The following is a 26,309-nucleotide window of genomic DNA, read 5'->3' on the forward strand; positions in this document are numbered from 1 at the left end:
GGGAAAAACAGGACTTCAATTTCTGTGAAAGCATGTTTAATTTTGAAACATGTGAAGACGTATGAACTCAAGAGAAAATGGTAGCTAGTTTAAATATGAATTGTATTAATGAGAAGGCGGCAAGAATCTTTTTTCTAAGTGGTTATGACTCATACCTTCCAATTATAGCATGCATACATCATATTTCAGTAAAAAAGAATATAAAAAATCCTCTGGATGGAAGATATTCGGATACTTGGTGAAACAGTAACTGATTAACAAGCACCCAACCTCATCATGTGAAAGAAACAGTGAGCCTGAGTCTTTTCTCATTTACCCTGCTATAAAACACAAATAATTCTGCTGCTGCCAATAAAGTTACTTTATTGCTGAAACTGGTCAGAGGGCAGAATCAATCAAAAAAATGTCTATGAATTCCAGTTTCTGACTTCATTCAGCTTTCAAAGAAAAGATTATGATTTTAAATGAAAACATACACACAACTCCATACCCCTTAAAATAAAGTTAAATGTCCATTCCCAAAGACATATAACCTGTCCCCCCCCCCCAGCATTTCCAAATCACAAAGCTCTGAAGTGCAGTCACTTAAGTGCCAAAGCACAGTGGCTAAAGTGCCAAGGTGTAGTTTGCATTTGCCTAGCAGCAGTGGGGAAGAACGATGCACCCTGCAGTGGTGCAGGCCCTTCTCCTCCCTCTCTAGCCTCCTAGCACGCCACTCTGTGTCAGTGAGGCTGCAGGGACCCTGCATGACTCTGGTTTGTTGATGCACTATGCAGTGGTGCAGGCCCTTCTCCTCCCTCTCTAGCCTCCTAGCATGCCACTGTGTCAGTGAGGCTGCAGGGACCCTGCATGACTCTGGTTTGTTGCAAGGGTTGCCCTTTGGGTCTTTTGGATTGTGCAGAAGTTTCTGGGAGTTGCAAAGAAGGCCTGAGAGTCCAAACTGTGCCCCTCCAGCAAGTAGAAGTTCAGATCAAGTGCTGTATTTCAGAGGACTTCCCGAGAAATTTAGAGGAAAAGGGAGAACAGCTAGCAGAAAACCTCTGAAATGTCAGTAGGGGAAACAGACAGCCAAAAACTGTAAAAAAGGGTGTTTTATACCTAAAAAAGCATAAAGTAAGAGGCTGTTTTTCCTGGAGGACTTCTGTGGATGCGGTGAGAGCAAAGGTGGGACCTACCTGACTGAGGAAGCAAACTTCAGCGGGTGAAGGGGGAAAGTTTCATCATGAGTAGCTCTGCCATGACAGGTTTCATTTTTCGTGTGTGTGTATGGGTGGGTTTTTTTGTTGTTGTTGTCGAATAGCTGGGAATCAGATTGGTCAGAATTTTGTTCTGCCTCAGTCTTACTTTGTGCTGCTCAGTTTCTTGCAGAACCTGTAACTGCATAGGATTTTGAATGCAAAGGGTGGCTGGGTACAGGGCTGACTGAACACTGCCAACACCAACTCCAGCAGAGACCTGATTACCTACAGCACCGAGTCCGAAACATTTTGGCCCCTGGGATATTACGATTCCTAAAACTTCCTTGTATAGCCAGATCTAGCTGATAAATATAATGAATATAGTTACTCCTGAACATGACTGGCTGTAGATCACTTACTAAATGATTTAAAAAAAATATTGTCCCTAAACCAGTCATACTTCTCACTCCCAAATACTGATACCACACACAATGCAGCTGCACTGCAGCTCTACAGGCAATCTGGAGATTTGCACTGTAAAGGAATTGTTTGCAGTGACTTTGACCTGGCAGGAACTGAAGATGGTTTTGCTATTGGAAACAACATCCCAAAACTACTATTCTCTGTGCTCAGAGATGAAGGCAGATGTACACACAGAGGAAACTCACCAGTCTCAGGAGAAGTGGTCTTCACAGAAAGAAGTTTGACACCTTCTTTATCTGACTGGGCCCTGTTGAAGTCAGAAAACATTTAAGCAGACAGTCAGCATGTATGTTGGTCAGCCAAACAAACCTCTAAGATTATGATCTGGAGAAGGCAGCACCTATGCACTTGAAATGGGTGTTGCATGGGATCCTGTCTAAGTCTTGCTGGTGGAAAACATCATATACCAATACCTCTAAAGACACCTTTCTCTTAAAATATCTAACAAATCAAGTTGCATGACTCCAGGTTCAATCTAGTGCTCCACAGAAGAAGTACATCTGGTGAAAAAGAGGGGAGTCATCTTTTTTCTTTGCCAATACAAAGCTTTTAGCCATGTTGAAATGCAAGAAGGACCACTTCAGATGTTCAGGGAGTCAGGGCTAGCAAGTAAATCAACAGCCCAAATGGTGCTTTTGGTAATACAAAACATAGAAGCCACAGCCAGACTCAATGGCCTCTAGCAGGTATCTTCTAATGGATCTTTCTCAGTTTCACTCTCCTCAAACTCCTTATGCCAATACTGTTTTAACTGACCCTCTGCAAATGGACTAGTAGAGAGAAGATGGGGCAGAGGAACATAAAATAATGGGGAATATGAGAAAAATAAAAATAATACAGAATAATTGAAGAGAGAAAAGATGAACAAGAGAAGGGGGATAGGAAAGGATGGAGGAAAAAAAAATCAATCGAGGAAAAACTGAAAAAGAGAAGAAAGACTGGGTGAATGAGCCCTGTGGCACATCATAAGCCATTTACTGATTTCAAAAGGATCTCCTGCAAAACGGTTGAGAGCCATCACATTTCTATCCATGCTGGAACAGCTGCTTATCATGCATACAGGTGTGTAATAACTGCAAGCGCATCACTTAACAGGATATTTGTCTTCGGGCCGGCCACTGCTTCTTATGTTTAAACAGAGCAAGATCAAAAAAAATCTTATGTGGAATCTGCTGCATTCACAAGTGCCCCATGATAGATCTCAAAGCAATGAAAATCAGGATTCAACCTACTGTTCAGTGCCGTTCTCTTGTCTCTCTGGAAGAGGGAACAAAGTTAGTGTCATTTTGACTGCTGAAACTCAAGTAAATGTTTAAACACAGCAATTGCAGCTGCTAGCAGAAGGCTTAGTTGCGATTTTGCAATATTGCATTTCAACCAGCTTGAATGGTAATTGTTACTGTTCTAGTTCATCTTCCCAAAAGATAACCATTTCATCTATGAAAGTGAACTGATATTGCTCAAATCAATACTTCTAGAAACTAGGGAGAATGATATGCGACTTGCACAAGAGCACAACAGAAGCATATTTTTCCCTGTTGCTCTCAAATACGCAGATGGCTGGCACAAAGGAGGCAAGTATGCCATGGTTCTTGAGTACATAACAACTGAGCTAAAAGATACAGGATGAGGGAACAAGGTGCCAGGCTGTATGCTCTGGGGGCTTTAACCTGGCACAACACCTGAGAACAGAGCTTGTCATCCCCGTTGATGAGGAACAGGTTTCTCCCCAAAATTAATCATACAGTGAATATATTTTATTCTTATGTGCAAGTGTGGACAGATATATGGGGCCAGGGGGTTACATTGGAGACATGGAGCCAATTCTAGCCCTGTGGCACTGGGCACAGGCTCTCCATCCATGAGGGAAGCACACTGGATAGACCTGGGCAAATGCTATGGGAAGCACCACAGATATCTATCTACTCTTGCTTCCAAGTGAATTTGCTAGTACTGTGCCTGCTGGCATATGCACATGGGGAGGCTGGCAAGGAAACGTTCTTCACCTCCTATCTTTATCTCTTGATTCTGAATATTTAGTAATTTCCTAAGCAAAAACCACACCTTCCTCTGTTTATCTGTGTCTGGTTTTCCATGTCATTGGCTAAATTGGTTGTGACGCACTGTTTGCTTTGGTGTACAGCTTCAACACCTTGTTGTGATTTTATATTTCAAAGGCTTGGTGATTTCACAGCTGAAGCTTTGCACGGGTCTCCTAACTCATGCCAGCTCACAGGGAGAGAAAACCCACAGTTTAGATCCAGATCTGGGTTTTCACTTAATGGAAAATTACACTTGCCTGTGGCCTACTTGGGCAACCCTTTGAAACATTTGGCAAATGGAATTTAGCGGAATTATACCCCGTTATCTTAAGTATTTCATGGACAGCAGTGAAACAGATACTGACTTTAGCTGCTCTGTCAAAACAACTGTTTCTGAAAATACTATTTGCTCAGGATTTTGTTCCCATGTACATTATACTGTAACTGGAAAATTTTACTTTATATGTGTGTATATGTATGTATATATCAGGTATTTCCTACAAGAAAGCATTGATATTTCTTTGCCTGTATCTAGAAGAGAGATAAAATAAATAGAGCAATTTTGTTAAACAATATCTCTAAACTTAGTTTTCACTGTCTTTTTCTGCCCAATTGACTGATTGTGTTAGCACTGCTGTTTGTTAGTTCTTTGTAGCTGCAAAAGTGTGAACAAAAAGCTTTACAGCATTATACATTCTCAAAAAATCAGAGAGATTTTTTGCTCCCTCTGTTCTTCCTACTGATTCTGAAAATGAAGTGCTACTTTCCTACTTCAGGCAAAATACTTTGAAATACAAGAAGCTTTCCTATCATAGTGCAACATCTATGGTTGAGGTAATGTAAAAAAAACCCCAGAGATCTTATAATAATAAAAAGCACTTTTCCCCCACCTTCAGAGAAAGCAAACCAAATACCTGGAGTTTTCTTCTGGCACATTCTATACAAAGCCACCAGCAAGAATACAGAGAGCGTAATGACTATCAAGGCGATGACAATTGGCAGGATGATGTCTGGAAAAGAGGGACAACATAATTTTGCCTGCTGCCCCTGGCTTGCATTGCCTTCATGTACAGGCAGTCACACACACAAAGGCGAGAGGCATCTCCAGCTCTACAACACCAAACATGAGCAGTTCCTCTGGAACAGGGCAACTTGCTGCTCCTGTTACTCCTCCCACACCCACTGAGCCTCAGGCTCACAGCCCTTGTGGAGGGAGGACTTAGACACCTTCCTTCCCCCACCCTTTAGTCCTTCCCTGACACTTGCGCTGCCCTGTAGAGCTGGTTTCACCCATTTTTCTGCAGGAGAGTGAAGTTTTAGCACCTGGCCCACTGGGATCACCATAGTCTTGATCAAAATATGCACAATTCACCCCCAGTGCTGGTGGCCCCCAAAGGTTTTGCAAAACAGTCGTGTTTCAGGAATAAATCTTTGATACATGCAATTTATTTTTTCCTCTTTTTTGAAAACAAGACTCATCTGAAATTCAGCAACTGAAGCGATTATTCCTCTTTTAAAGTTGTACACCCAGAAAGACACTGAGGAGTTACATAATTCAGTAACATTCCCCACAGCAGTTACAACCAGGGATAGAAAATGCAAGATCTCATTTTTAAATGAGGACATTTCTTTCCTTTTATTATTTCCCACCATCTGCCATTTCCTGACAGGTGTTTCCCAGCCAAGAAGCAAAAAGGAAAGAATTATGTAATGAAGAGAAGCTTTCCCGGGGAAATATATAAGCTCAGCTTCTCCCTATTTGTCTTTTTTTTCTGGCAGCTATCAGCCACATTTAACAGCCTCTCTCTTGCCTGCTGGCCTAAGCCCTGTGTCAGGGGAGGCTGTAGCTGCATTCTTGCAGCCTTCCACAGCATTAGCCATAACGGCCACCCGGTATTTTGAAGTATCATCTTTGATGGCTCTTGATGCAATTAATATTGAATATTCATATAGATGTGCACGTGCATCGATGGAACTAGAGGAAGAACCTGGAGACTAGTTTGCAGTGGGAAAACATCAAACATATCTTGCTAAGCCAGTACTTCGGGTGGGAATAGCAGATCTGCAGCAACACTCCTGCCCTAGAGATGCATAATACTAAAATAAAATATTAAGAAACATGCCTTATGCAAATATCAAGTGCTTGAAGAGTCTTCAGGAGACTCCCTCCTAGTCCTTGTCTCTCATGACAATATGAACAAGATTTTCATATAATACTTTCATAACAATATATTCATATACTATGTACTCATAATGGTATATGATCAACATTTTCATATGCTTCCTTTTGTCTTCTCTCACAGGAGATGACTCTGTTCACTTCCTCCCCCCCACCCCACCCCCCCACCCCGGTTTATTACTTCAAATCAATCCTTGGGAATTATCATGCTGTTCTCAAATGACAGTGGTGTCACCTTGTTAAGCTGTTTCTCTTTGAGAGGAGTTTTGTAACAGTTAAACCAATTTTTTTATAGAGTCTATGTCTAGTAAGCATAGAAATAAAACTGCCAGCTTCATTTCTCTGCTGCTCCAATCACTCATCAAAAGCCAAACTGATGGACTGAAAACTCAAAAGCGGGACAATAAAGTAGGAACACTCACTAGAATAGTGGATATCACTCCCTGGCACTTTCTTGTTTCCAGGACTGTCAAAAGCTAGATTTGCAAAAGAAATATTGCCTTTCAGGTTAACATGTTATTGCCAGAACTAACATGTCATTGTCAGAAATCCCCAAACACCACCCCCTCCCCAAAATTACCCTCCCAAAACAACTTTTGTGGCCCCTGTTCTGGAGCATTTGGTGCTCCACAGGTATAGTTCTTCTCAATAATACCTGGATGACTTGGCAAGAGAGGTGGAAAAGTTTATCTAGTGTTGCCTAGAAGAAACACACGCTTACAGGTTATAAGCTACAAACTTTTTCACTTTCAGGAGGTTAAGGTACTGTTTGACATTAGGAGAGAACTCTTCACAAGCAAATAAACAAGCAAGAGAGTGAAAGTTAGACCTGCCCCCAAAAGAAGAAAGACCAAAATATTTCACTGCTGATTAAAAAAAAGTGCTAATAGTAGATTAAGAAGTCCAAAGAACTGCAATATTAGTAGCTAGCGATTTTCTTGAGAGTTGAGTGTTATAAAGGGATGTGCATGCTCTCTGCCACATTTGGGAACAGCAATAAGTGTTGGCAGCCTCTGGGGTGTTTTTTAGGGCAGGGTTTAAAGGAATGCATTTCTACCTTCAGGTGCTAATCTGAATTTCTGTCAGGTATCAACAACCCAAAATATTTATTACCTTGTGGCATACAGTCTGTAGAAAAACAATCACTGAACTTCCAGAGAGAAAAAAGATAAACTAGACATCGGTGCTGCCCTAGTTACATTATACAGCACACAGGATTGTATTCTGTATTGAGTAGAGGCTTGAGTAGATGTGTGCTTACTGCCACTGAAGAAGCTGACCAGCTGGAAAAATGTGATGCAAGGCCAAGTGTTCCATTGCTCATTTAAATATCAGAATGGCTCTCAAAGAAAGGTTCCTGAGGAACGTGGTCTCTTAAGCAGGGGTCCTAGCAGAGAGTATAACTCCATATATAAGTAGTTAGAACATGAGAGCAGCCACTGAGGTTTTATTGGAGGCTCTGATCCATTGTTTAGGTATCCGCTCATGTCTCGTACCTGTACAGATGCACAGTTCCTCTTCCAAAGAACAGAAGAAGGCTCAAATTGATGGGTGGAAGCTATGAAATTGAGTCATTAAAACAAGTTTCCCAGGGTAATTTTGAGACCTAGAATACAATTTTGTTCTCCAAAGACTCTGAATGATACGTCCCTAATTTTACAGAGGCTTTTGTATAGACAGTACTTGTAATTCTAGATCGCTGAATTAAGAGTAACAAACAAGGTTTGATTGTCCTAACCGTGCAGGACTCCCTCTTCCTTGCTGCACTGATTTTAAACTCGAGCTTGCTATTGAGAAATGTTTTGGTGATTGCTTTTTCTCCACTATTCTCCTTTTGTCCATATTCCCATTCTCACAACATACTAGTCTGTTCAGATATGTGAAAGTACATTGTCTACTGGTGCAAGAGGAGAAAAGCAGAGAACAGCCAGGGGCCAGTTTCTCCATAGGTTTGCTGGATATGCCAGTACACTGGATTTTCCAGGTAACTAGGAGCCACATGGTCCTACTTAAAAATTTATTTGGATTGACTGGTAGTGCAAAGGGAAAGATTTGAGAGCGCCATGTTTTCATTTTTGTTCTGCTCGTGTAGCTGTGTGAATTTTGGATGGATTGTTTAGCTTCTCTGTTTATTTTTCTTCCCTTGCCACCCCCTATCCCCCCCCCCCCTTTCATTTTTCTAGTTGAAGTCTGAAACCTCCTAGGGAAAAATGATCGTTTACTATGTGCTTGTGTGATGACTAAACAAAACAGCCACAGCCAAGACATTCTGATATTATAGCACAGGAAACAATCATTGTCTGATACCCTTATCTCTGAAAAATCACAGAAAAGAACAACAGAAGTTCTCTCTCCCATAGTGCCTGTCTGCTGAGGGGTGATAATGTAAGAATGGAAAATGTGAGCCATCATCAAGTGACTGAAATAATTCTTTTGAATTCATAACTCCATGTGATTGCTTTAGATTTCCCAGGGAAATGCTACTGCCCTTTTTGCTACTTTACCTGATATACTACATGATATACAGGGCAAGCAGGCAATTATCATGGCAATGAGTTATCCTGGATACTGACTGAAAATGTCAACAGAAACAAATTACACTGAAAAACATGAATGTGTATCCCTGCATTGTGCAGCATTTCCTCAGGAGAAAAACTGAGGATTCCAATCCTGGTTGTTTTCCTAGTTCTCTGTTACAAATGACCAAGATGTGAGCAATGCAGAAAAGAACAATATTTTAACTACTTGAGACCATCAAGAAGAAATACAATGGCTATAAAGAAGCACTACTGAATGAACGAAATGGATTAAGGAATTAAAACCTCTAACTCAGTTACCCACTTCATTCACTAAAGTTTCTCACAAGCCAGCCCACCCTGTCTAGTTTCTCTGAATCTGGAAAGTGAATCTGGAAGATATTTTCCAGCTATGGAATGTCTGGGATCAGAATACCAGTTCACTGGAGTAATACATCCATCACGGTAACAGGGGGGCAGGTTTTGCTGGCAGCAGCAGCAAGAACTGCAGGGATCAGTACAGAAGAAACTGTTTCCTGATAAGCCCAGAGAAAGGAAAATGGGACCCTACAGGTTCACTAGCACAGGAAACTCTTGCCTTACTCTGGGACCTGCTGCTTCTAAGCACAGGACGAGGAATAAGAGCCACTGACAAGAACAATCTCCTTGGTAAACACTCTATTTATATCAGTTTCCCATTGCAGCACACCAGGCCTGAATTTTTTTTTGTGCTCCCACCCTGTTTTCTTTTCAGTATCTGATAGTCCAACATGGCATTCATCTGAAATCACAGCAAACTTACTCATTGCTACAAGTTGAGCATCACTCCTCTGCTTCTCTGTACTACACTTCAGGTTCATTCTTCCCCCAGAGCCTCCCTGTTCCCTGAATGTTTCCTTTCCTCAGGCCGCCCCCCTCCCACCCCACGCCAGCCCTTTTCACCAGTGTGCACAGAGCACACTCTTCTGTTGCTCTTACTTTTCGATTCTGTTGAGCTCACGTGAAGGCCTGCAATAAAACAGAAGGAACATGTTTATTAGTATCTGTTTTAGATGTCCAGATCCTTCACAGCATACAAACTGGCAGACTCCAGCAATGTGCTCAGTAACCCCACAAGAAATGCTGCCCCAGAACAGACACACTGACACTGTTCCCAAGCCCAGAAAATCTGAGCTGTGAAAGTCTGCAGACGTCCATTATAAAAGGGAGTAGAATCCAAAGCTCAGCCTACGCTAGCTATTCTGCTCAAAGGAAGAAAATCCCAAATTAATTGATACATTCCTAAAACATTCCTCCTGCCAAAACCAAATAAGTGCCTGGGAGTGAATAGCTGGCATTAAACTGGCAAATAAGTGTTTTAATAAAAGAAACTCAAATGCCTAATTGAGACATGTCTTCAAGTGTCACAAAATCCTTTAAAAATGAATCCTCATTAATTATCTTGGTGCTTTTGGCTAGCAGACTGCCGAGCAGCAGGAGCAAAAGGCATTGGTAATGAGGAAGAAATGGACCTTGCAGAGTGCTGTACACCATGCTTACTGGCTCACTACTGTCAGCTTCCCCCAGCCACTTCACAAGTTTTTTGTTAGCTTTTAGTTAGTGTGCTGCTGCTTTTGTGCATCTAGATTGTAGCAGGCTTGGAAATTAAGGCAACCATGAATACTTGAGACTTGGAGGCTAACCACAGACAATTCTCCCACAGTGATTTTTATTATGTTGCATTAAATCTCTTCTGTGATCTCTCTAAAGTCAAAGGGAGCTGGACACCTAACTCGTCCATGTCTTCAAGACTATCCACCTGCATGAACTAGCAGCAAAACATTTGTTGTACAAGACAGACTCTCTTGCCAGGGACAAGTGACTGGCACTCTGCCTGCCTGAGGAGGCCTCTCACACTGGATTACTGGAGCTACCATGGAAAAAAATCCTTCAGGGACTATATCCTCAGCAGCTGCTCATTATTTTAAGGTTAAAATTACAGTGTTTGATCACCTTTCTCTAGACTGTAGGGCACCAGTAGGGCTTTTAAGCCCCCTCACTGGTTCTTTTCAGGGTTCACTGCTGACACAGCATCTGTGGGGAACATAGTGCATCTGACCCTGCCCTGGGAGCTCCCCAGGAGGATGTGACACACCAACACATCCTCCAGGCTGGGAGACCACAGATGGAGCGGTGTGACAGCTGTAACTCTGGATAGGCATCGAGCCTCTCCCTTGAGTGCCCTGGGCTGCAGTGCTCCTCCTCCAACCGGGATCCCCAGGGAGTACAAATCCACCGTTATGCCCTTGCTGCACTTTCTGCGCTGTGGACTGATGCTTTGTACAAAGACAGCTACTACCACTGGAGCTGTAACAGAAGGGAAGCACATTATTCTACTGCTGTGAATGTACTTTGAAAACAAGAATGGCTGCTCTTGTTTTTCCTCCTCTCTACACCCAATTAAAAATGGATCACTTGAGCCACTGGGGTGCAAATAAAAACTTTGCTAATGATATATCTGACAGAGCTTTAACTGCATTTTGATCACAAATATGCATGAAAAGCACGTTCAGGTTGAAAAGCCAAGTGCTTAGAAGTCAGCAGTTAAGAGCTCTTCTTGAACATACTAAATATTAGTAATGCTAAATATTCTGAAGGTACACAATTATCTTGCCCTGGCTTCCTAGGGTCCAGAGGAGACTTCTTTCTTAAGCCCTTTATCATGTCCTCAGTCCATCTGCAAAAACCAATGTCACCTTCCTCAGAGAGGATCCCTGTGATGATTCATTAGGCAATGTTTATAGCATGTTTGGGCAACATTCACAACAAAAGCCAAGGAAAAGCTTTCCTGAAGTTAATTATTCGCCTGTCAAAGGAGGTTTGAAATAACACAGTGCAGAATGCAGCAGGACACATACCTGGCATTAAGGAAACATCCAAATATATGGTTGCTTGTTACCCAAATAATGCCTTTCCTTCAACCTATAAGGAGTGGGATCCCATGGAAAAAATACACCAAACTGTAAAGCCCTGTGTGTGCATATCCTTGGAGAAAGGTAGAAGACCTTGTCAAGTCTTACAAATAGGTCACTTCTCTATGAAAGCTCAAACCTTGTCTCCCAAGCCTGAGGAGAGCTGAGCTTTCCTAAGACCCTCACCCCCCACCCCCCACAAGGATTATAACATAATTATACTTTTTCCCTTCATTCTCACCAACAAAGTGAACCATCTTGGATCAGATTAGAGCAAAAAAAATAAACAGAAAAAGCATGTAAAGCCAAAGTTCACCCCAGAGACTTAAGGTTTGTCAAAGTTGTATGCAGGTGACAGGCTCTGCAAACAGGAAAGGTTGGGTGACCTGTGGTTCAGTACCCATAGGCACAACCCAAACCCACGCTGCTGCCCTGGCCAGACCTCACCACTTCAGTAAACACAGACAGCAGAAATGATCCCAGGTAGGAAACATGAAAGCAGCCCCCTGTCCTTCCTTCAAGGACTGTCGGAGCCTCCTGAGCTTATGTTATTTTTCAAAAACTTCACACATCTACACACAATAAAACAAGCATCTTTTGCAAAGATATGTCACCCAGATTCAGCTAAAGCATGAAAAATTAAATAGGAAAAATCTCATGCCTTTCTTTTTCTCCCCTTGCTTCCAGTATGCAAGCAAGGTGCCAGCTCACCCTCTGTTCAGAAATTGCTCACCCCTGCCACACAATGCTGTGCTTATCAGAGATGGTTCAGCAGGTGCTTTCAGTTTGCATTTTCTAAATAACCATCCAGTGCCCTTTTTGGTGATGGGGTCACATGTTCTAAAAAAAAGGGAAAGGTAGAAGGAAAGGCAGCATTTCACTTGCTAACATAGTTACTGTAGTTGTTCTAGCTGCCTCTTCAGAGCTTACCACATCCTCTGGGGCTGTGAGTTAGGGGGCAGATGCTTTGCATAAATAATCTGGGAAGATTTCCAGATTCATCATGAAAAGTGAGGTGTGCAACACTGGGTGTGCTGAATCCTCGTTGTTCAGTAAGGAGGAAAAGGATAAAAAATTTGGCGCGTGACAGTGGTTTGATTTGAAAATACCTGCCTGAGTCAGTTCAGTGCTGGTTAGAAGCTTGACAGATGGAGAAAGAGACCAATAAATAACCTCTCCCCACTCTGTTCTCCAACGACTGCTACCTAAGCAGCCTGGATACCCTGCAGTTTGCTGCTTCTGTTTTTGGAGGGCAGCCACATGAAACTGTGCTCACTGGCAAAACAAATGAATAAATTTGGCTGATTACTCAGAGGGGATACCACAATATAAATCAAAGCAAAATTAAGAACTTCAAAACCCCTCCTTGCCCTGACCATGCTATAGATCTGTAGTTGCGTTAACTGAGGCTTTGCTATATTTTCCATCTCTCAGACACTTTGATTTTTGTGTGTCTCTCTTTGTGAAGAAGATGAAGATATGGTAGGTAATTTTTACCTAATATCACTATCCAGAGTTCCTACACAGTTTGTGTACAGAAGGAGTCAAACCCTCATTGTCTTACTCGTAGAAATTTTTCTTAGGGAGATGCCTCCTGTGAATCAAATGAGTAGGATTTATAATTGGAGGAGTGCAATAAAGATATCAATAGATGCAGCAGGTTGATTCATCTGACACTTTATTATAATAGATCTTCTGATCTTATCACCCTGCTGGGTGAACTTAAGCTCATACTGCTTTACGGATTTTTTGTTGTTTAGGTCACAGAAATAAAAACTACACTACTTGTAGTTTTTCAGATGTAGTTAGACTCTGACTGATCCATTAAATTTCTTATTTTTCATTAATTAAACAAAAGAAGAAAATTAAATATTAAAAAGCAATCATCTGTGGAGGTGGAGAATGAGTAGGAGGTATATTATACGTGCAGCCAGAGTTAAAGTTGAGGAAGTGTATGTGTCAATGGCACGCATGCAGGTTGCTCTCTTTGCTAAAACAGTCTCTATTGCCTTCTTTAGCCTGGGTGAGCACTATGCAGCCCCTCCTCCATGGCTGGTGGTTTCAATCTTCTTTAATACAGCAATACTGTTCTCTGATGTTTCTCCAAGTTCTTTCCTAGGCTCTCCCACTCGTTTCAGTTGCTCTCCAGCTCACTGTGGCACTCATCCCACACTCTGATCTTTTGATATGGCTGATTGGAAATTCCTCTTCAAAATATGCTTTTCCCCACCCTGTTTTTCTACAGCAAGAAAGGAATTTTTCACCAAAATGGCCTTTTTAAAAAAAAGTGGACTCAAAACTACACATATTATTTTGCACTGAGGTTAGCCAGCTGAATTATTTTGGTTGAGTACACCAAATAGAAACGTTCTGTTTTGGATCAATCTCACATTAATTTGTCTTCCCCTGAGCTCCCACGCAAAAGCTGTGGCTTGGGTGCCTTCAGCTTGTGATCTCTGCTGTCCCCTGTGGGCTGCAACACCAGCATCACTGTGCATACCAGCCGCTGATCTGGTGAACAAAAGCTATCCAACCCCTATGTAAGTCCCTGAATGTGAAATTTGAAAGAGCTGGGAAAAAATAATCTAATGACAGTGAGAGAGACAGCATTTCTTCTAGTCTCAGCACAGAGTGAAACAACCGGCTTCACACTTGCATTGCTTTAAAAGTTATTAGGGCGTAGCATATGGCTTCCCTTGGCCCTGAGAGATTGCGTATAAGAGAAAAAAGCTGTTTAGAGGGAATCAAACAATTTTTTCTTAAAGTCTTTAACATAGAGAACAAGGGCGCAAGGGTGGCTGAAAGGTGCATTCATTCAGTAAGCTACTTAAGTCATCAGGGTGAGTAATGGGATTTCTTGTGTATTTAAGCTGCAAGAAAGAAGCAAGGAGCTGGTGCTGTAAGGAGACAGGAAAGGTGTAAATGTGGAAATCATGGTACAGGAAGAAGCGATTTTGAAATGGCAGATTTATGGGAACTCAAAGTACTGGCTATGCCAAGCACCTAGACTCGCTCCCCCTGGATAGATGGGGCCTTTATTTCTCAGCCAGGCACTTGCAGTACTGGCATCTCAGGTAGTCCCTGAGTTCAAGAACATTTATTGGTTTTACAGCAAGGTGAGCTGAGTAAGATGATGACTTTCACAAACAGTCCCAAGGAAGGTTGTAAAACTTTCTGGGTAAATGTCAGATGTAAAATGTAACTGCACAAACAATGCAATAGGTAACTCAATGTGTGATCCATAGCCAGATATATGTTACAATTTCATTTCAACCTGGAGAATTTACCTGCGTGAGGGAACCTTTCAACTAAAAACATGGTAATTTACTGTTTTATTGCAGTATACCAATGGTACATTTTCCATACCATGCATGTGTCTGCCAAAAGACACCAAACCTAACAGGATAATCAGGTAACTACAAGACCACAATATATACATTAAGGAGCATAGGCTTATTGAAATAATTGCAAAGAATCCTCTCTAAATTAGTGGCCTTGGATTAAAAATGAAAAAATCCCAGCTTCCTTAGACAGCTTATTATCATATCTTTTTGCATGCTTCTAAGCATTTCAGTGCATACTGAGCATGTGATATTACACCACCTTTATATCCAATCTTATCCTCTATGAGGAAGAAATCACAGTGCACATGCATGCTTACCTCCCACAAACACAATCCAGAGGTTGTAAAAAGTCTTGTATCCCTTGGGGGATGTTACACATTAATAATAATTGGGATACGCAAACAAAATCTGTGTCCTTATTGGATTTACACACGAGTAGCTGAAAGAAAGTACTGAGTGAAGTGAAGGCTCAAGAGACCTTAAAAAAACCCTGAATAAGTGATTCTTCAAAGTCTAGGAAATTTAAGCCAGTTAGAAGCATAAGAAATTATCAGTCATATGATCTGGCATCTACGTTCACCACAGTGTGGCTTAGTGGATAAACACACAAAAACACACCCAGAAAAACAATAAAAGCAGACTGGAGTTGGGAAGGATTAATATCTTTTTGACCTTGTATGTGACCATGTTGTATTTTGAACAATATCATTTAATTGGTAATATGCATTAACTTGCCCTCCAGATTTATTAAAAACTGTAAAAATTATAGCTGTTTTCTCCTTTGTCTCCTTTGCTTTGCAGCCAGAGGATTTATCTTGATGACCTCCTCTGGCGGTCTGTGCTACACAATGACCACATACAGCATATATAAAGATTGCTATTATCTTTTGTAATTTATATCTTCCTGTAATGATATTGAGTATCCCAACTGAATGTTTTGAAATTCACCCATCACTCATTATAACTTCATAGCTAGATGACACGGACACAGTGTACCCTGCATGAATAAGGAGGTGGCCCTCCTTACAGAACAATGCACAACAAATGAAAAAGAGATTTGAAACTATTTGCATCTTTTTAACTGTTTGTATAAGAAAACAGAGTGTATGTTTTCAAGACTTACTTGAGGTTCCAGGAGCAGAAGTGTTTTTTTGCAGAGAGATTGTAAAAGACGATGTCATAGTAGTTGAAGCACCCAAACTCTCATTTTGTGCCAATGGTGTTCCACTTGCTTGTGTAGCTGGAAATGAGACAGATGTTCAGGTTAGATACACCTGCATAAGCATTGTATTAGATCTTAGACCATCCCTCAGACAAATGCTTCCACCATCATAGAAGAGACTTAAGGCCAGAAACAACTTCTGGTAACTGCTTGACAAGCAATGAACCATCCCAACGGAGTTGTTACTGCTGGCATAGTCAAGGCATCTTTAAAGAACATCTTAGCACCAGAAACAGCCTCACATCTGGGCCAGCAGACAGCCTAGAGCTTTGATTTGGGAGCCCAAAATAACTAGACAGTCTTGCACCACCAGCAACATGAGCAGAAGCGAAGCTAGCTTACTGCCCTCTATCTTTAACCTTCATTAAAAAAAAAAAAAGCAGCATGTTTCAGCCACAACTGTCACATAACGTGATATCATAAAAAGTTTTAGGGATTGTAAATAAGCGCAGAGTTAATTACTTCGTTCTGTGCTGTTAAGGCCTAGGAAATAATATATCCCTGAAAATTAACATATGAAAAATGAAAGTGTCTTATTTCTGCTCTCTCACAGTCAATAGAGAATCAAGGCCATCTGTGTCACAAGATTTGCAGCCTAAGTTGAGTCCAAGACGATGGTGCAGGGCACCACCTGAGCCCGTGGAACTGAAGGTCACCAAATGACAAGAAAGAATTTCAGTTGTTCCAGCATAGCTGATAGTTGTTCCAGCACAGCTGATAATTCCTACGTCTACACTCAAACCTCAGCATAACAACAGGCAGGACAGTGCCTACTGAATAAAACATATGGGTGCCCAAGAGTAACCTTATGCTTCCTTTCTGATATAAATCAGAGATGTGACTGAGCTGTAAACTACTTGCAGTGCCTCTTCATATGAGTTTCAAACACTGGAACATAACAACTTCAAAACGTTTTAGTCAAACGAGTGCAACACCATTCACACACAACATGTGAATCTTGAGGAATGCTTCATCCCATGTTTTATGCAGAAATTCTGATTACCAGATTGGCCCCTCAAAGAACCCTTTTCTTAGGAAAAAAACCCCAACACCCAAAGTTCCATGTTCTACCACCACACACCTTTAACTTGGCCCTTCCCTTCCCCTCTGGTTTATTAAGTGCAATACCTTGGAGAGGCAAGCTTCAAAAATCAACAAGCTAAGAAAGAGTGAGCTGAAGCCACTGGACTCAGGGGATTCATACAGCTTTGGGAACTGAGAGGAGCTGGACAGCCAGGGATGGTAACTTTGAAGATCAAGACATAGAAGGAAACTGTACTGAAAAATATGCAAACCAAGCTTTAATGCCTAAAACTTTCACTGGGATTCTAGTGATGAGAACCGTAATTTCATTGTCAACTCCCTCCAGAAACCTCAACATTGTACCCCTTCATTATGCAAGCCTAATCTGCAGTAGAAATAAGTGTAAAAGGCCCCTTTACCTCACTTTTTACAATGGTATAATGCAGAGATCTGAGAACTTTAGTAATTCCTGCATTGTCATCATAGAAGCCTTGCATGAATCTTTAAAAGCAAACTTTTTCCACTTTTCTTTCTTACTGTGATTGCTTTAGAGTCAAATTTTAAGTGCTGAATTTGAATCTGAGATTAATTTAAAAAAAGGTAAGAAATCCAAAAAACCTCTCTCTCCCTTTAACATGCATGGGCTTGTAACAGCAACAGCAACTGTCTTTTGGCTCCCTGATAAGTTAGTAAAAGCTTGCATGGGACAATGAAAAGTAAGGCCAGAATAACAGTAAGCCTTCATGTGCAGAGGCATTTGAACACACACTTTGTGAACACTGCAAAACAATCAGGCGTGTGGGAGAGCTGAGGAGGGAGGCAGCCAGTTGCCTTGCAACCCTATGGAGAGCTGTTTTCCCATGAGGATCACACGTTCCAGACGTCCTATTAGTCCTGGCAGCAGCTCAGCCCTGGGTGCTCCTCTTGTGTTTGGGAGCTGCAAGAACAGATCGTTCTCAGGAACACAGGCTGTGCACTGGATATGCTTCTGTGGGGGATCAGGAGGGATGATAGCATTTCCATTTAATTTTTTTTTAATTCAGCCTGGGTGAGATTCTTCCTGGGATTTGGGTAGCACCAGGTATGACTCACACTTTTACTTAGGGCCTGGAATGCAGCTTGTTGCATTTCAGCAAGACTGCAGAATAGGCTCTGTGCTCCCAGTGTCAAGGGGAGAAGTGGATGTGCTACAGTACAAGTCAGTGCCATTTTTCTCCAACTCCAAGATGAAAAAATGCAAACTGGAGAGGAAGGTTCCCTTAATTCCACTGTACTACCGTAAGATTAAATCCTAGCAACCCAATTCTCTGCTGACTTGCAGCTTTGAACCAGCTTTTAAGCAGCAACCAAGCCTCATGCCTAATACACAGCATAGGCTCTACCCTTAACACATATAACACATCGAACAGCTTCTGTGCCAAAAGCCTGTGGAAACAGAAGCATCCGTATCCAGCCACTGCTCACATACACTATGGCAGCACTGACATAACTCATATCTATGCAAGGTTTAATTTGATCTCAACAGGAGAAGACAGCGCAAGGAGACTTGCTGCGGTGCCTGTACTCTGTGCAGGAACGGGCGGGGGACTCTGCGCAGGCACATGGTGACTCAGTTCTGCTGTCCCCACTGACACATCGCTGCAGTAATTCATCACGCTTTGGCTCAGCCAGCTGCAGCAAAGATTTCTGCCTGCCTGGCAGGGGAGGTCTGGACTCACAGAAAAGCAGCACGGCAGAGAAGGGTGGCTGCTGCTGCTGCAAAGGCACTCACATCATCAGTTAATGCGTTTGTTGTCAACGGCTGATTATGAATAAAAATGTCCGAATGGGGATGATTGCTGCAGCGGCAGAACTGCCTGGTGGTGATGCAGGTCTCCCTGCGCATATTTTGATAAGATAAATGACAGTGTGTTACACGTATTTGTCAAAGGGATAATCAACAGCAGGGAACCTGAAGCTGCTCTGCAAAGCTGCTCTCTGAGCCTCAGGTATTTCTTTACTCTTTGTGCTCTGAAAACCCTTCATTTTCTTTAACCAGCTGAAATTGGACACATATCCTCACTTGATCTTAGCATGATTTTCTACTTAACATACATATAATCCACATATGTTTTGGCATTATCCAACAGTCCTTTAAATTTTCTTTACAGCAGGCTATTACTTAACTAGCTTTGAAATCATAAGATGCTTCAAGTAAGCAGTAAATACTCTGCATATATTTTACGCACTGCAGAGAATTTAGACAACTGTATGTGTTACAACCCTACTTGGCCAATCAATGAATCGAGGAAATACCTTTACTAGGCAGAAGAACTGCACCCAAACCATGTTAAAATGCCAGCACGAGGGCTTTGTCAGATAGGAAGCTAAACATTCTCCCTTGAGCTTGTCTCTTTAGCATAAAGACAGATACAGGCCTCACCCCTGTAATCAATAGCCTGAGAAACAATTTGCATTAATGAATGCATTAATGAAATCTTTGAAAAATCCCAGCGCAGCAAAACCAATACAACTGCATGCCCATTCAGAGGAACGGAAATTGGCTAGGGAGGTAACCAAGCAGATCTCAGTTTTAATGTTTACACCCATAGCTGATTGCATCTGCTGTCTGCCAGCTTTACTTTTTCTGGTACGCAAAAAACCCCAAGTATTTAAAAATGTATGTTTTAAAACATCTCTCTGCCTAACATGTCTCAGCAGCCAACTACACTCAGTGTTTACCTATAACGTGGTAACAACCTGAGGACAATTGAGCAATACCCTCTTCTGGTAGTTTTAAGTAAAGCTTCCTTTGTAATTACAAGTAATTTGATAAAAAGAGAAAAAGTATCTCTTCTGCTCTTTCCTATTCTCACTTTTTAATATTTAATATTTCATTGCACCACAATAATCATCATCCAGGAGAGCAGCATGAAATAAATCAGAAACACAACAGCCAAAAATCCACTCTTACGTATAATACATTGAGCACTGACATTGCATAAGATGCTTGCTCCATATCTGAGGGAGGAAGAACATAATTTTTTGTTGCATTTCATTTTGTATTCTCTTTGATAACTCCAAGTGTTCCAGGTTATGAAATTCTGATTGCAGATGCAACTTGCTGTAGTTTAGCACCATATAAATTCTTATTTCGGGACCTGGACTGCACAAGTGAAGTCACTCTCTCACTAAATGTGAACTATTGGATTTGAACTCTTATATTAATAAATCAGAAGGTTAAGGAGACAAGTCTAATTTCTGGCTTCCAATATAATAGACAGGGCAGGAGGGCAAAGAGGGAGAGATTATAGTTATGTCGCGCAGAGGAAAAGAATACTGAGGACTTAAAAAAAAAAAAGTAAAAAAAAGAAAGTCGTTTGCAGAATTTCACAGCATATGGAGAACTGGGGGCTTTTCCTGAATCTGTAATAAAAGGTGACAGCAGCTGGAGAAATTATAACATAGACAGGAAGCCCTGTCAAATCTCTGCTACATGAATGTGACCATTTGCTGAAGCTTTTAGCAGGGATTGAAGCAGAGAAGTCAATGGCCTCCATTACAAAACAAGAGGTGCCTGCTTTTTATGAAAAATCAGGTGTAGTAAAGGAAATTTTGAAGTGTCATAAAGGCACTGCCAATTTCTGTCTTAGTCCTATACAGCCAGCCCAAAAAGGGGGAGAAGTGAGTGCCAGTGAAAAAGAAAGAGAGAGTAGCAATGTTCCTCTCCTGTCCTTCTTGAGAGCAGAACTCTTTGTTATGTCTGTGCTCGCTTCAGGAAGTACTACTCCCCCAGCCCTGTGCTGCTGCTGGGGATGCCGGCAGGGGCTGGGAAGATGCAATGAAGCAAACAGCGCTTTGCTGTGCCAACATGTGGGATGGAAACAGAGAGATGGCTGCAGCCAGCAGCCAGATGGTGGTTGAAGGGTCTGTGGGTTTTCTGCAAGGGCTGGCCATGCAACTGCCCAGCCCCTGTGCCATGCCCAGTACCAAAGCCACTACCTTGTCCCCCATCCCACTCTGTTGTGCTGAAGCCAAGGGTATCACTTTCTTGAAAGGTAGCCCAGAATTTTGTCTTAAAAAACACTTAAATTTGTTTTCACATACACAGTTTTTCAAAACACTACCTAGCATTGAAACAAAATACTAAGTCTTTTAATGCAGGGCAGTTCTCAATGTCTTATTTGGTCTTCCTTTTTACAAAGGGGACTGAGAGGCAGGTAAGCTCTGTTTTTAGGTTCATTTATCAGCCATTTTTATCACAAGTTTTGGGTCTTTTTTCCAGCTTAAATCAGGAGTTTTAAAAACTCTAAGCAACTAGGGACTGAACAAAGAACACAAGAGGAATAGAAAGGAAGCACATTGGTGAAAACTTCATGCCCAGACCGATCGTACCTCCAGCATCATTGCACTCCCAGCACCCTTTTTTTGAGGCATCAGTGCAGACCAGTGGCCAGAGCTAAGCTGCAGTGGCAGACATGCCTTTCCTCATTAGCTTGCCTTCTTCTGCCAGGAGCTTTACCTGTCACCAAGGTTTAGTTCCAGGCGGCTGTGCTGCTCTGGTACCCACAAGCCAGGAACCTCCGCCAAACCAAAAAAGACTAGGAATTGCATCTGTAATACAATGTGCCATGCTGGTGGCTTTTGGCAGAACCACAGGGTCACAAATGCAAGCTTAAAAAGATTCTTTGTGGCTTTCAGTATCACTTCAGGAGCTTATGTATTGGCCAGACTGTATTCTGTGAGTCACCGATACTGGCATTTAAAAGCCAAGCCCCAAACCAAAAGACTTCAGGCTGGCAATCACACTACTCCCTACACCAAGCATAGTGGGAAAGCTGCATCAGTAGAAGACGTAACCACTAAGTGAAAAGGTGATTGCTCTCTAGGCAGCTTAGCAGGCTCAGGTCTGCGAGCGGTGGCTTTAAAAAAGAATTTGCACAAAGAAATCATTCAGGCCATTTCATAGGTGTCCCTTTTTAGACAAGGAAATCAGGGGAAGAGAAGCCAAATTCTAATCATTTGTCACAATTCAGTATGCTCTAAGTATCAGTTCTGAGAATGCTGGTGTATCCCTGACTGCCTAGTTAAATATCTGGAGTATTTACTGTTAATTTTTTCAGTCAATTAAATATAAATAATTCAAATATTTAAAAACTCCACTTGAGCAAGAGACTTAAGAAAACATTTACAGTGCAGTTTACAGACAAAAAAATGAGCCTGAATTTTATCTGAAGTTTATCTGATCTCCTTTTGGTTGTTAAACTTGTTTAAATTAATCCAGCTACTTGCTGGATATGTGGGATTTTTACAAAAAGGGTTGGTTTTTTTTCATTTTCTTTTTCTGGAATTCAGTTTGATGCACTGGGCCAATACATGCATTATTATGAAGATTTATGGGGGATAAAAGTATTTTCTAAGATTGATGCAGAGTAATTAGTACCACCTCTCTGCTTTCAGTATTGTGACTCATAATAATGCTGAATATAATTAATTGTACCACTGTAACATATATAAAAATAAAAAAACCCCAAAGGGGACTGTTCTGACACCACTCCAATCACATAGAATCATTTATTTTCAAGCAAATACTTATTTAAAAAAAACAAACACAGAAGAAAATAACACAGAAGAAAATAAAAATTTTAATCCCTTCCAAATCCATCTCTCCCAAATACAGGGAGATTAAAATCCTGTGTAATGGTTTCAGATCACCTCCACTACAAATTAAAGGTATAATATTCTTTGTTTAAGATTCTAGGGCAAGATCTATTAAAAATATGTAATATATTAAGATGAATAGTTCTACTTCCCCAAACATCCAAATTCATAATTCAAACTACTCTTTCTGACCTCCTTTTATTGCTCCACACCTTTTTTATAGAAATGTAGTGTACAAGGAATCAGAATGGCTGAATTAAATTATCACTTACTGTTTGTTGTGCTGTCACTTTTATCTGTTGCTGTAGTGGTCGCTTTTACTGGTGGTTGTGTTGTTATACCTTGTGTTATTTGTTGTGTAGCATTAGGTGAAGAAGGTGTGGAGTCTAATAAAGGAACAACATTCAGATTATTTCCTCAATTTTGTATACACACATAAGCATACACACAAAACAAACCTACTGTCATGCTTGCATCCTAGTTTTAAATTATCAAAAAAATATTTCATTTAAATCGAAGACCAACAGGGACAGCTCCCTTCACTGCAAAGAAAACCACTCCCTGTCCCATAGATGGGCCATCCCACTGAAGACAAGCCTGTAATAATACAATTACAAGGCCTAGCTTGCAGCTGCCTTCAGCCTAGCCAGGAGGAAGATCCTGTGCACACCTACACGGTTTCACCCAAGAGTTCACTATCTGTAAAAAGTTCTCAAGCCAAGAGGCACTGTTGCTTAATTTTCTGAATGACCACTGGAACAGCATCAACAATTATCTCCAAGAAATTTTCACTTACGGGTTGTGATGGATTCATTTGTAGCTCTGACTGCAGCTGCTGTCAGCACTGGCACTTGCAAAGTTGTTGCTTGTGAAGTTGTTAGGTTCACATCTTTCGTTACTGCAAGAAATGCATTCACATCTTTATTGGTTTATTTTACCATGCATAAATAAACATCACATACCTCTGGCTACCTTCTCTCACAAAGGCAGTGACTTTCTGTTTAAAGTCTGGCCCTTGCAGAACTTTCTTACCCACACATTTTTAAAGAGGATTCAAAGCGCACATGGTTGGTATCAGAAGGAAAGTTTGGCCAGTGGACAATCTGCAAGTTGCCTACTGAAAGTCAGCAGCTGTACCTTCCAGCCATCCTCTAAAGCAGAGGTATACGCTCTTTGGGAGTTATACAGAGATGCTTCACATGGACTTCAAGGAAAGAGGTGCGGGGAAAGGGGCCTGGCATGGGTGGATGGGTTCACTGTGCTGCTGGACTAGACTGCTGACCAGCACTTTGCTGCATACCTGTTCAATAGGAGAGACGTTAACTCCCCAGAAAGAGGCATGAGTGACACACAGGAACACAGCTTACATATTACAGGTAAAGACCCAAAAGAGGAGAGACTCTACTAGTCTTTGTGCAGTTTTTTCCTCTTCTCTCTGCTGTCCACCTCGAGCCCCAGCTGAGTCTTTTTTGGCTAGCTTTTCCAGACCTTCTTCCTCTGCACTCAGATTTCTGGGGAAAAAGAGCATCCAGTAGGCCTTCCTCCAAGGTGTGCAGCAGAGTTTAGGATGTTGTGGATGAGATGAATAGTAATCTCTAGCAAGTGATATTCCCCAAGGTGAACTTGGTGCCCTTTGTGGTGACTCCTGGTAGTTCTCTCCTCCAGAGAGGTGAGATTTGGAAGCCAAGGGGAGGGGAAAGGGCTCCCTCAGGCAGCAGGGATCACTTCCAGCGGCTGCTGGTACAGAAAGAGGGGAGCAGAGCTGCCCAAACGTCACTAAGGTGATAGCAAGATTTAAATCAGCACATCCTGCTGTGCATGGATGGCATACTGCAGGTCCTATGTACCCCTGGCACATGCTCAAGGGAACAGACTGGCCAAATTGCTGCTGAGGAATCTGAGCTAAAAACCCTATAACTAATAATTTTAAGAGCCCAGCTTTCAGTTCTGTAATTGAATACTAACAGAAGGTGCTACTATCAGCTACAGAGGTTCATTTAAATCCCTGACAACAATCCAACATGTGTCCTACTACGTCTTCTAGCACTTTTCATGGATGGGATATGTGAAAGAATAGCAACAGATCATGACATCATTTTCTCTCATGTGACTTGAGTACTTCTTAATGCAGGGTTCACATCAGCATTCACATCACATATAAAAAAATAACTTCGACTTTCTTTCTCCACTTTCAGTTTGCTGGCTGTTCACCTAGAATACCATTGCCTCAAAAAATGGGCATGGTTCAGACCTTGCTCCACACTCACAAAGTGCTTTAATCTCATAGCAGGCTTCTGATGCTTTTCTCATAGGCATAAATAACAATACTGCTTTCCCTTCTGTGACAAAAAGCTGCAAGAGAAATTTCAGTGAAACGTTGCAAGAGCTCATTCACTGTGAGGTGTTGAGCCTTTATGAAATGTTATTGAAACAGCCATGAACATCAGGGGTTTTGAAACATAAAAGAACTGCAATACAATTTGAAAAGGACTAATTATTCTGCTGTAATAAACATAACATATGCATATTTCACCTGGCTGCATCTTATTCACCTCCATTACTAGCAATTCAAGTGTATACATCATATTCATCTCAGTTCTTTCAGCTCCAAACCAGACTCATTAGCATCTCTAGTTATCAAAAAATAGAATCCTGTGTCCAAATTTTCTTCTCTCACATCCATCACTTATTAAATGCAACAGTCTTCAATATTCAGGCTAATGAAGGAGAAGTTGTTTAGCTCACATGAATGAAATATGGTCAGTATTGATTTTTCATAGCTACAAAGCTACAGAATAAAGAGAACTGAATGGGTCGGTTGAAGATGTAAACCAGAATCACAGGCTTTTACCATCTGAAGCAGGTATTTTCTCTTTTAAGTCTTCATAGTTTTAGGACTTTAAGTTTGATCTAGTTAAAACAATCACAAACAAAAGAGAAAAGGAATGTAGTTTTTGAAAGTGAAGGCACTGGTGCCACCACCTTGTCCCCAAAAGTGAATCTTGATAATAATAGCTTCAGTTATCTGCTTCATAATAATAATAATAGCTTCAGAAGTTATCAGTAGCATTTTTGCAAACGACAGCTTTATACACATGTATTGTCTCCTATTAACTGAGACCCAACATTGACATATATTGTGTAATTCTTTACTATCAAAGTTCGTGTCCTCTTCCATCACTCAACACCCATCATGTCAGCTACTCCCTGCTGCCATAGCCCTTAACTGGTGCTGTTTCCCAAATTATTCTTAATCTGACAACCCTTGAACTATGAGTCTTAGCTAATTTGTTAATATCTGATCAAGCCTGGACCACTCCTTGAGAGCACAGGAACTCACAGAATTTCAGCCTTTTTCACTTGAAACAAAAAATACAGCCTGCTCAAATTAACTCTCTCCTTACTAAGACCTCTCAATTCTTTCTTATCAACAGAGTTTTATAAGAGGCCCAGGGAAATACATTGCTCTATGATCACCTTACATGAATTAATTCACCTAATTTCTCCCAGCACCTGGAAAAGCTGAAAGGTAAAAAGGCAATAGGAGCTTCAGAATACCACATAACAGCAAATTTGAACTCTTACCAGCTATTGATGTTGATGCTGATGCAAAAACGGTTGCATTGACGGTGGTACTGGCTGGACTACTGTCTTCTGAAATAAACACAGAAAGAATCTCATTACTTCAGCCACCTTCCAGATCTATTTAGCACTACATAAACATATAAGGC

The 26,309-nt window shown here is 41.3% G+C and overlaps 1 protein-coding gene across 1 annotated transcript in view; it reads right to left on the minus strand.

Moving 5' to 3' along the window:
- EMCN (endomucin) overlaps positions 1 to 26,309 on the minus strand; it is a 55,782-nt gene that overhangs the window by 12,077 nt on the left and 17,396 nt on the right. Inside the window, exons 2-10 of the mRNA XM_056333804.1 lie at positions 26,164 to 26,232; positions 23,375 to 23,476; positions 22,851 to 22,964; positions 15,817 to 15,933; positions 9,377 to 9,406; positions 6,305 to 6,358; positions 4,618 to 4,713; positions 2,894 to 2,918; positions 1,847 to 1,908 (exon numbers count right to left, since the gene is read on the minus strand). Coding sequence (XP_056189779.1) covers positions 1,847 to 1,908; positions 2,894 to 2,918; positions 4,618 to 4,713; positions 6,305 to 6,358; positions 9,377 to 9,406; positions 15,817 to 15,933; positions 22,851 to 22,964; positions 23,375 to 23,476; positions 26,164 to 26,232 — 669 coding nt within the window. The remainder of the gene's footprint in view (positions 1 to 1,846; positions 1,909 to 2,893; positions 2,919 to 4,617; positions 4,714 to 6,304; positions 6,359 to 9,376; positions 9,407 to 15,816; positions 15,934 to 22,850; positions 22,965 to 23,374; positions 23,477 to 26,163; positions 26,233 to 26,309) is intronic.

Source organism: Falco biarmicus, chromosome 1 (genome assembly GCF_023638135.1).
Source record: "Falco biarmicus isolate bFalBia1 chromosome 1, bFalBia1.pri, whole genome shotgun sequence".
Taxonomy (NCBI): domain Eukaryota; kingdom Metazoa; phylum Chordata; class Aves; order Falconiformes; family Falconidae; genus Falco; species Falco biarmicus.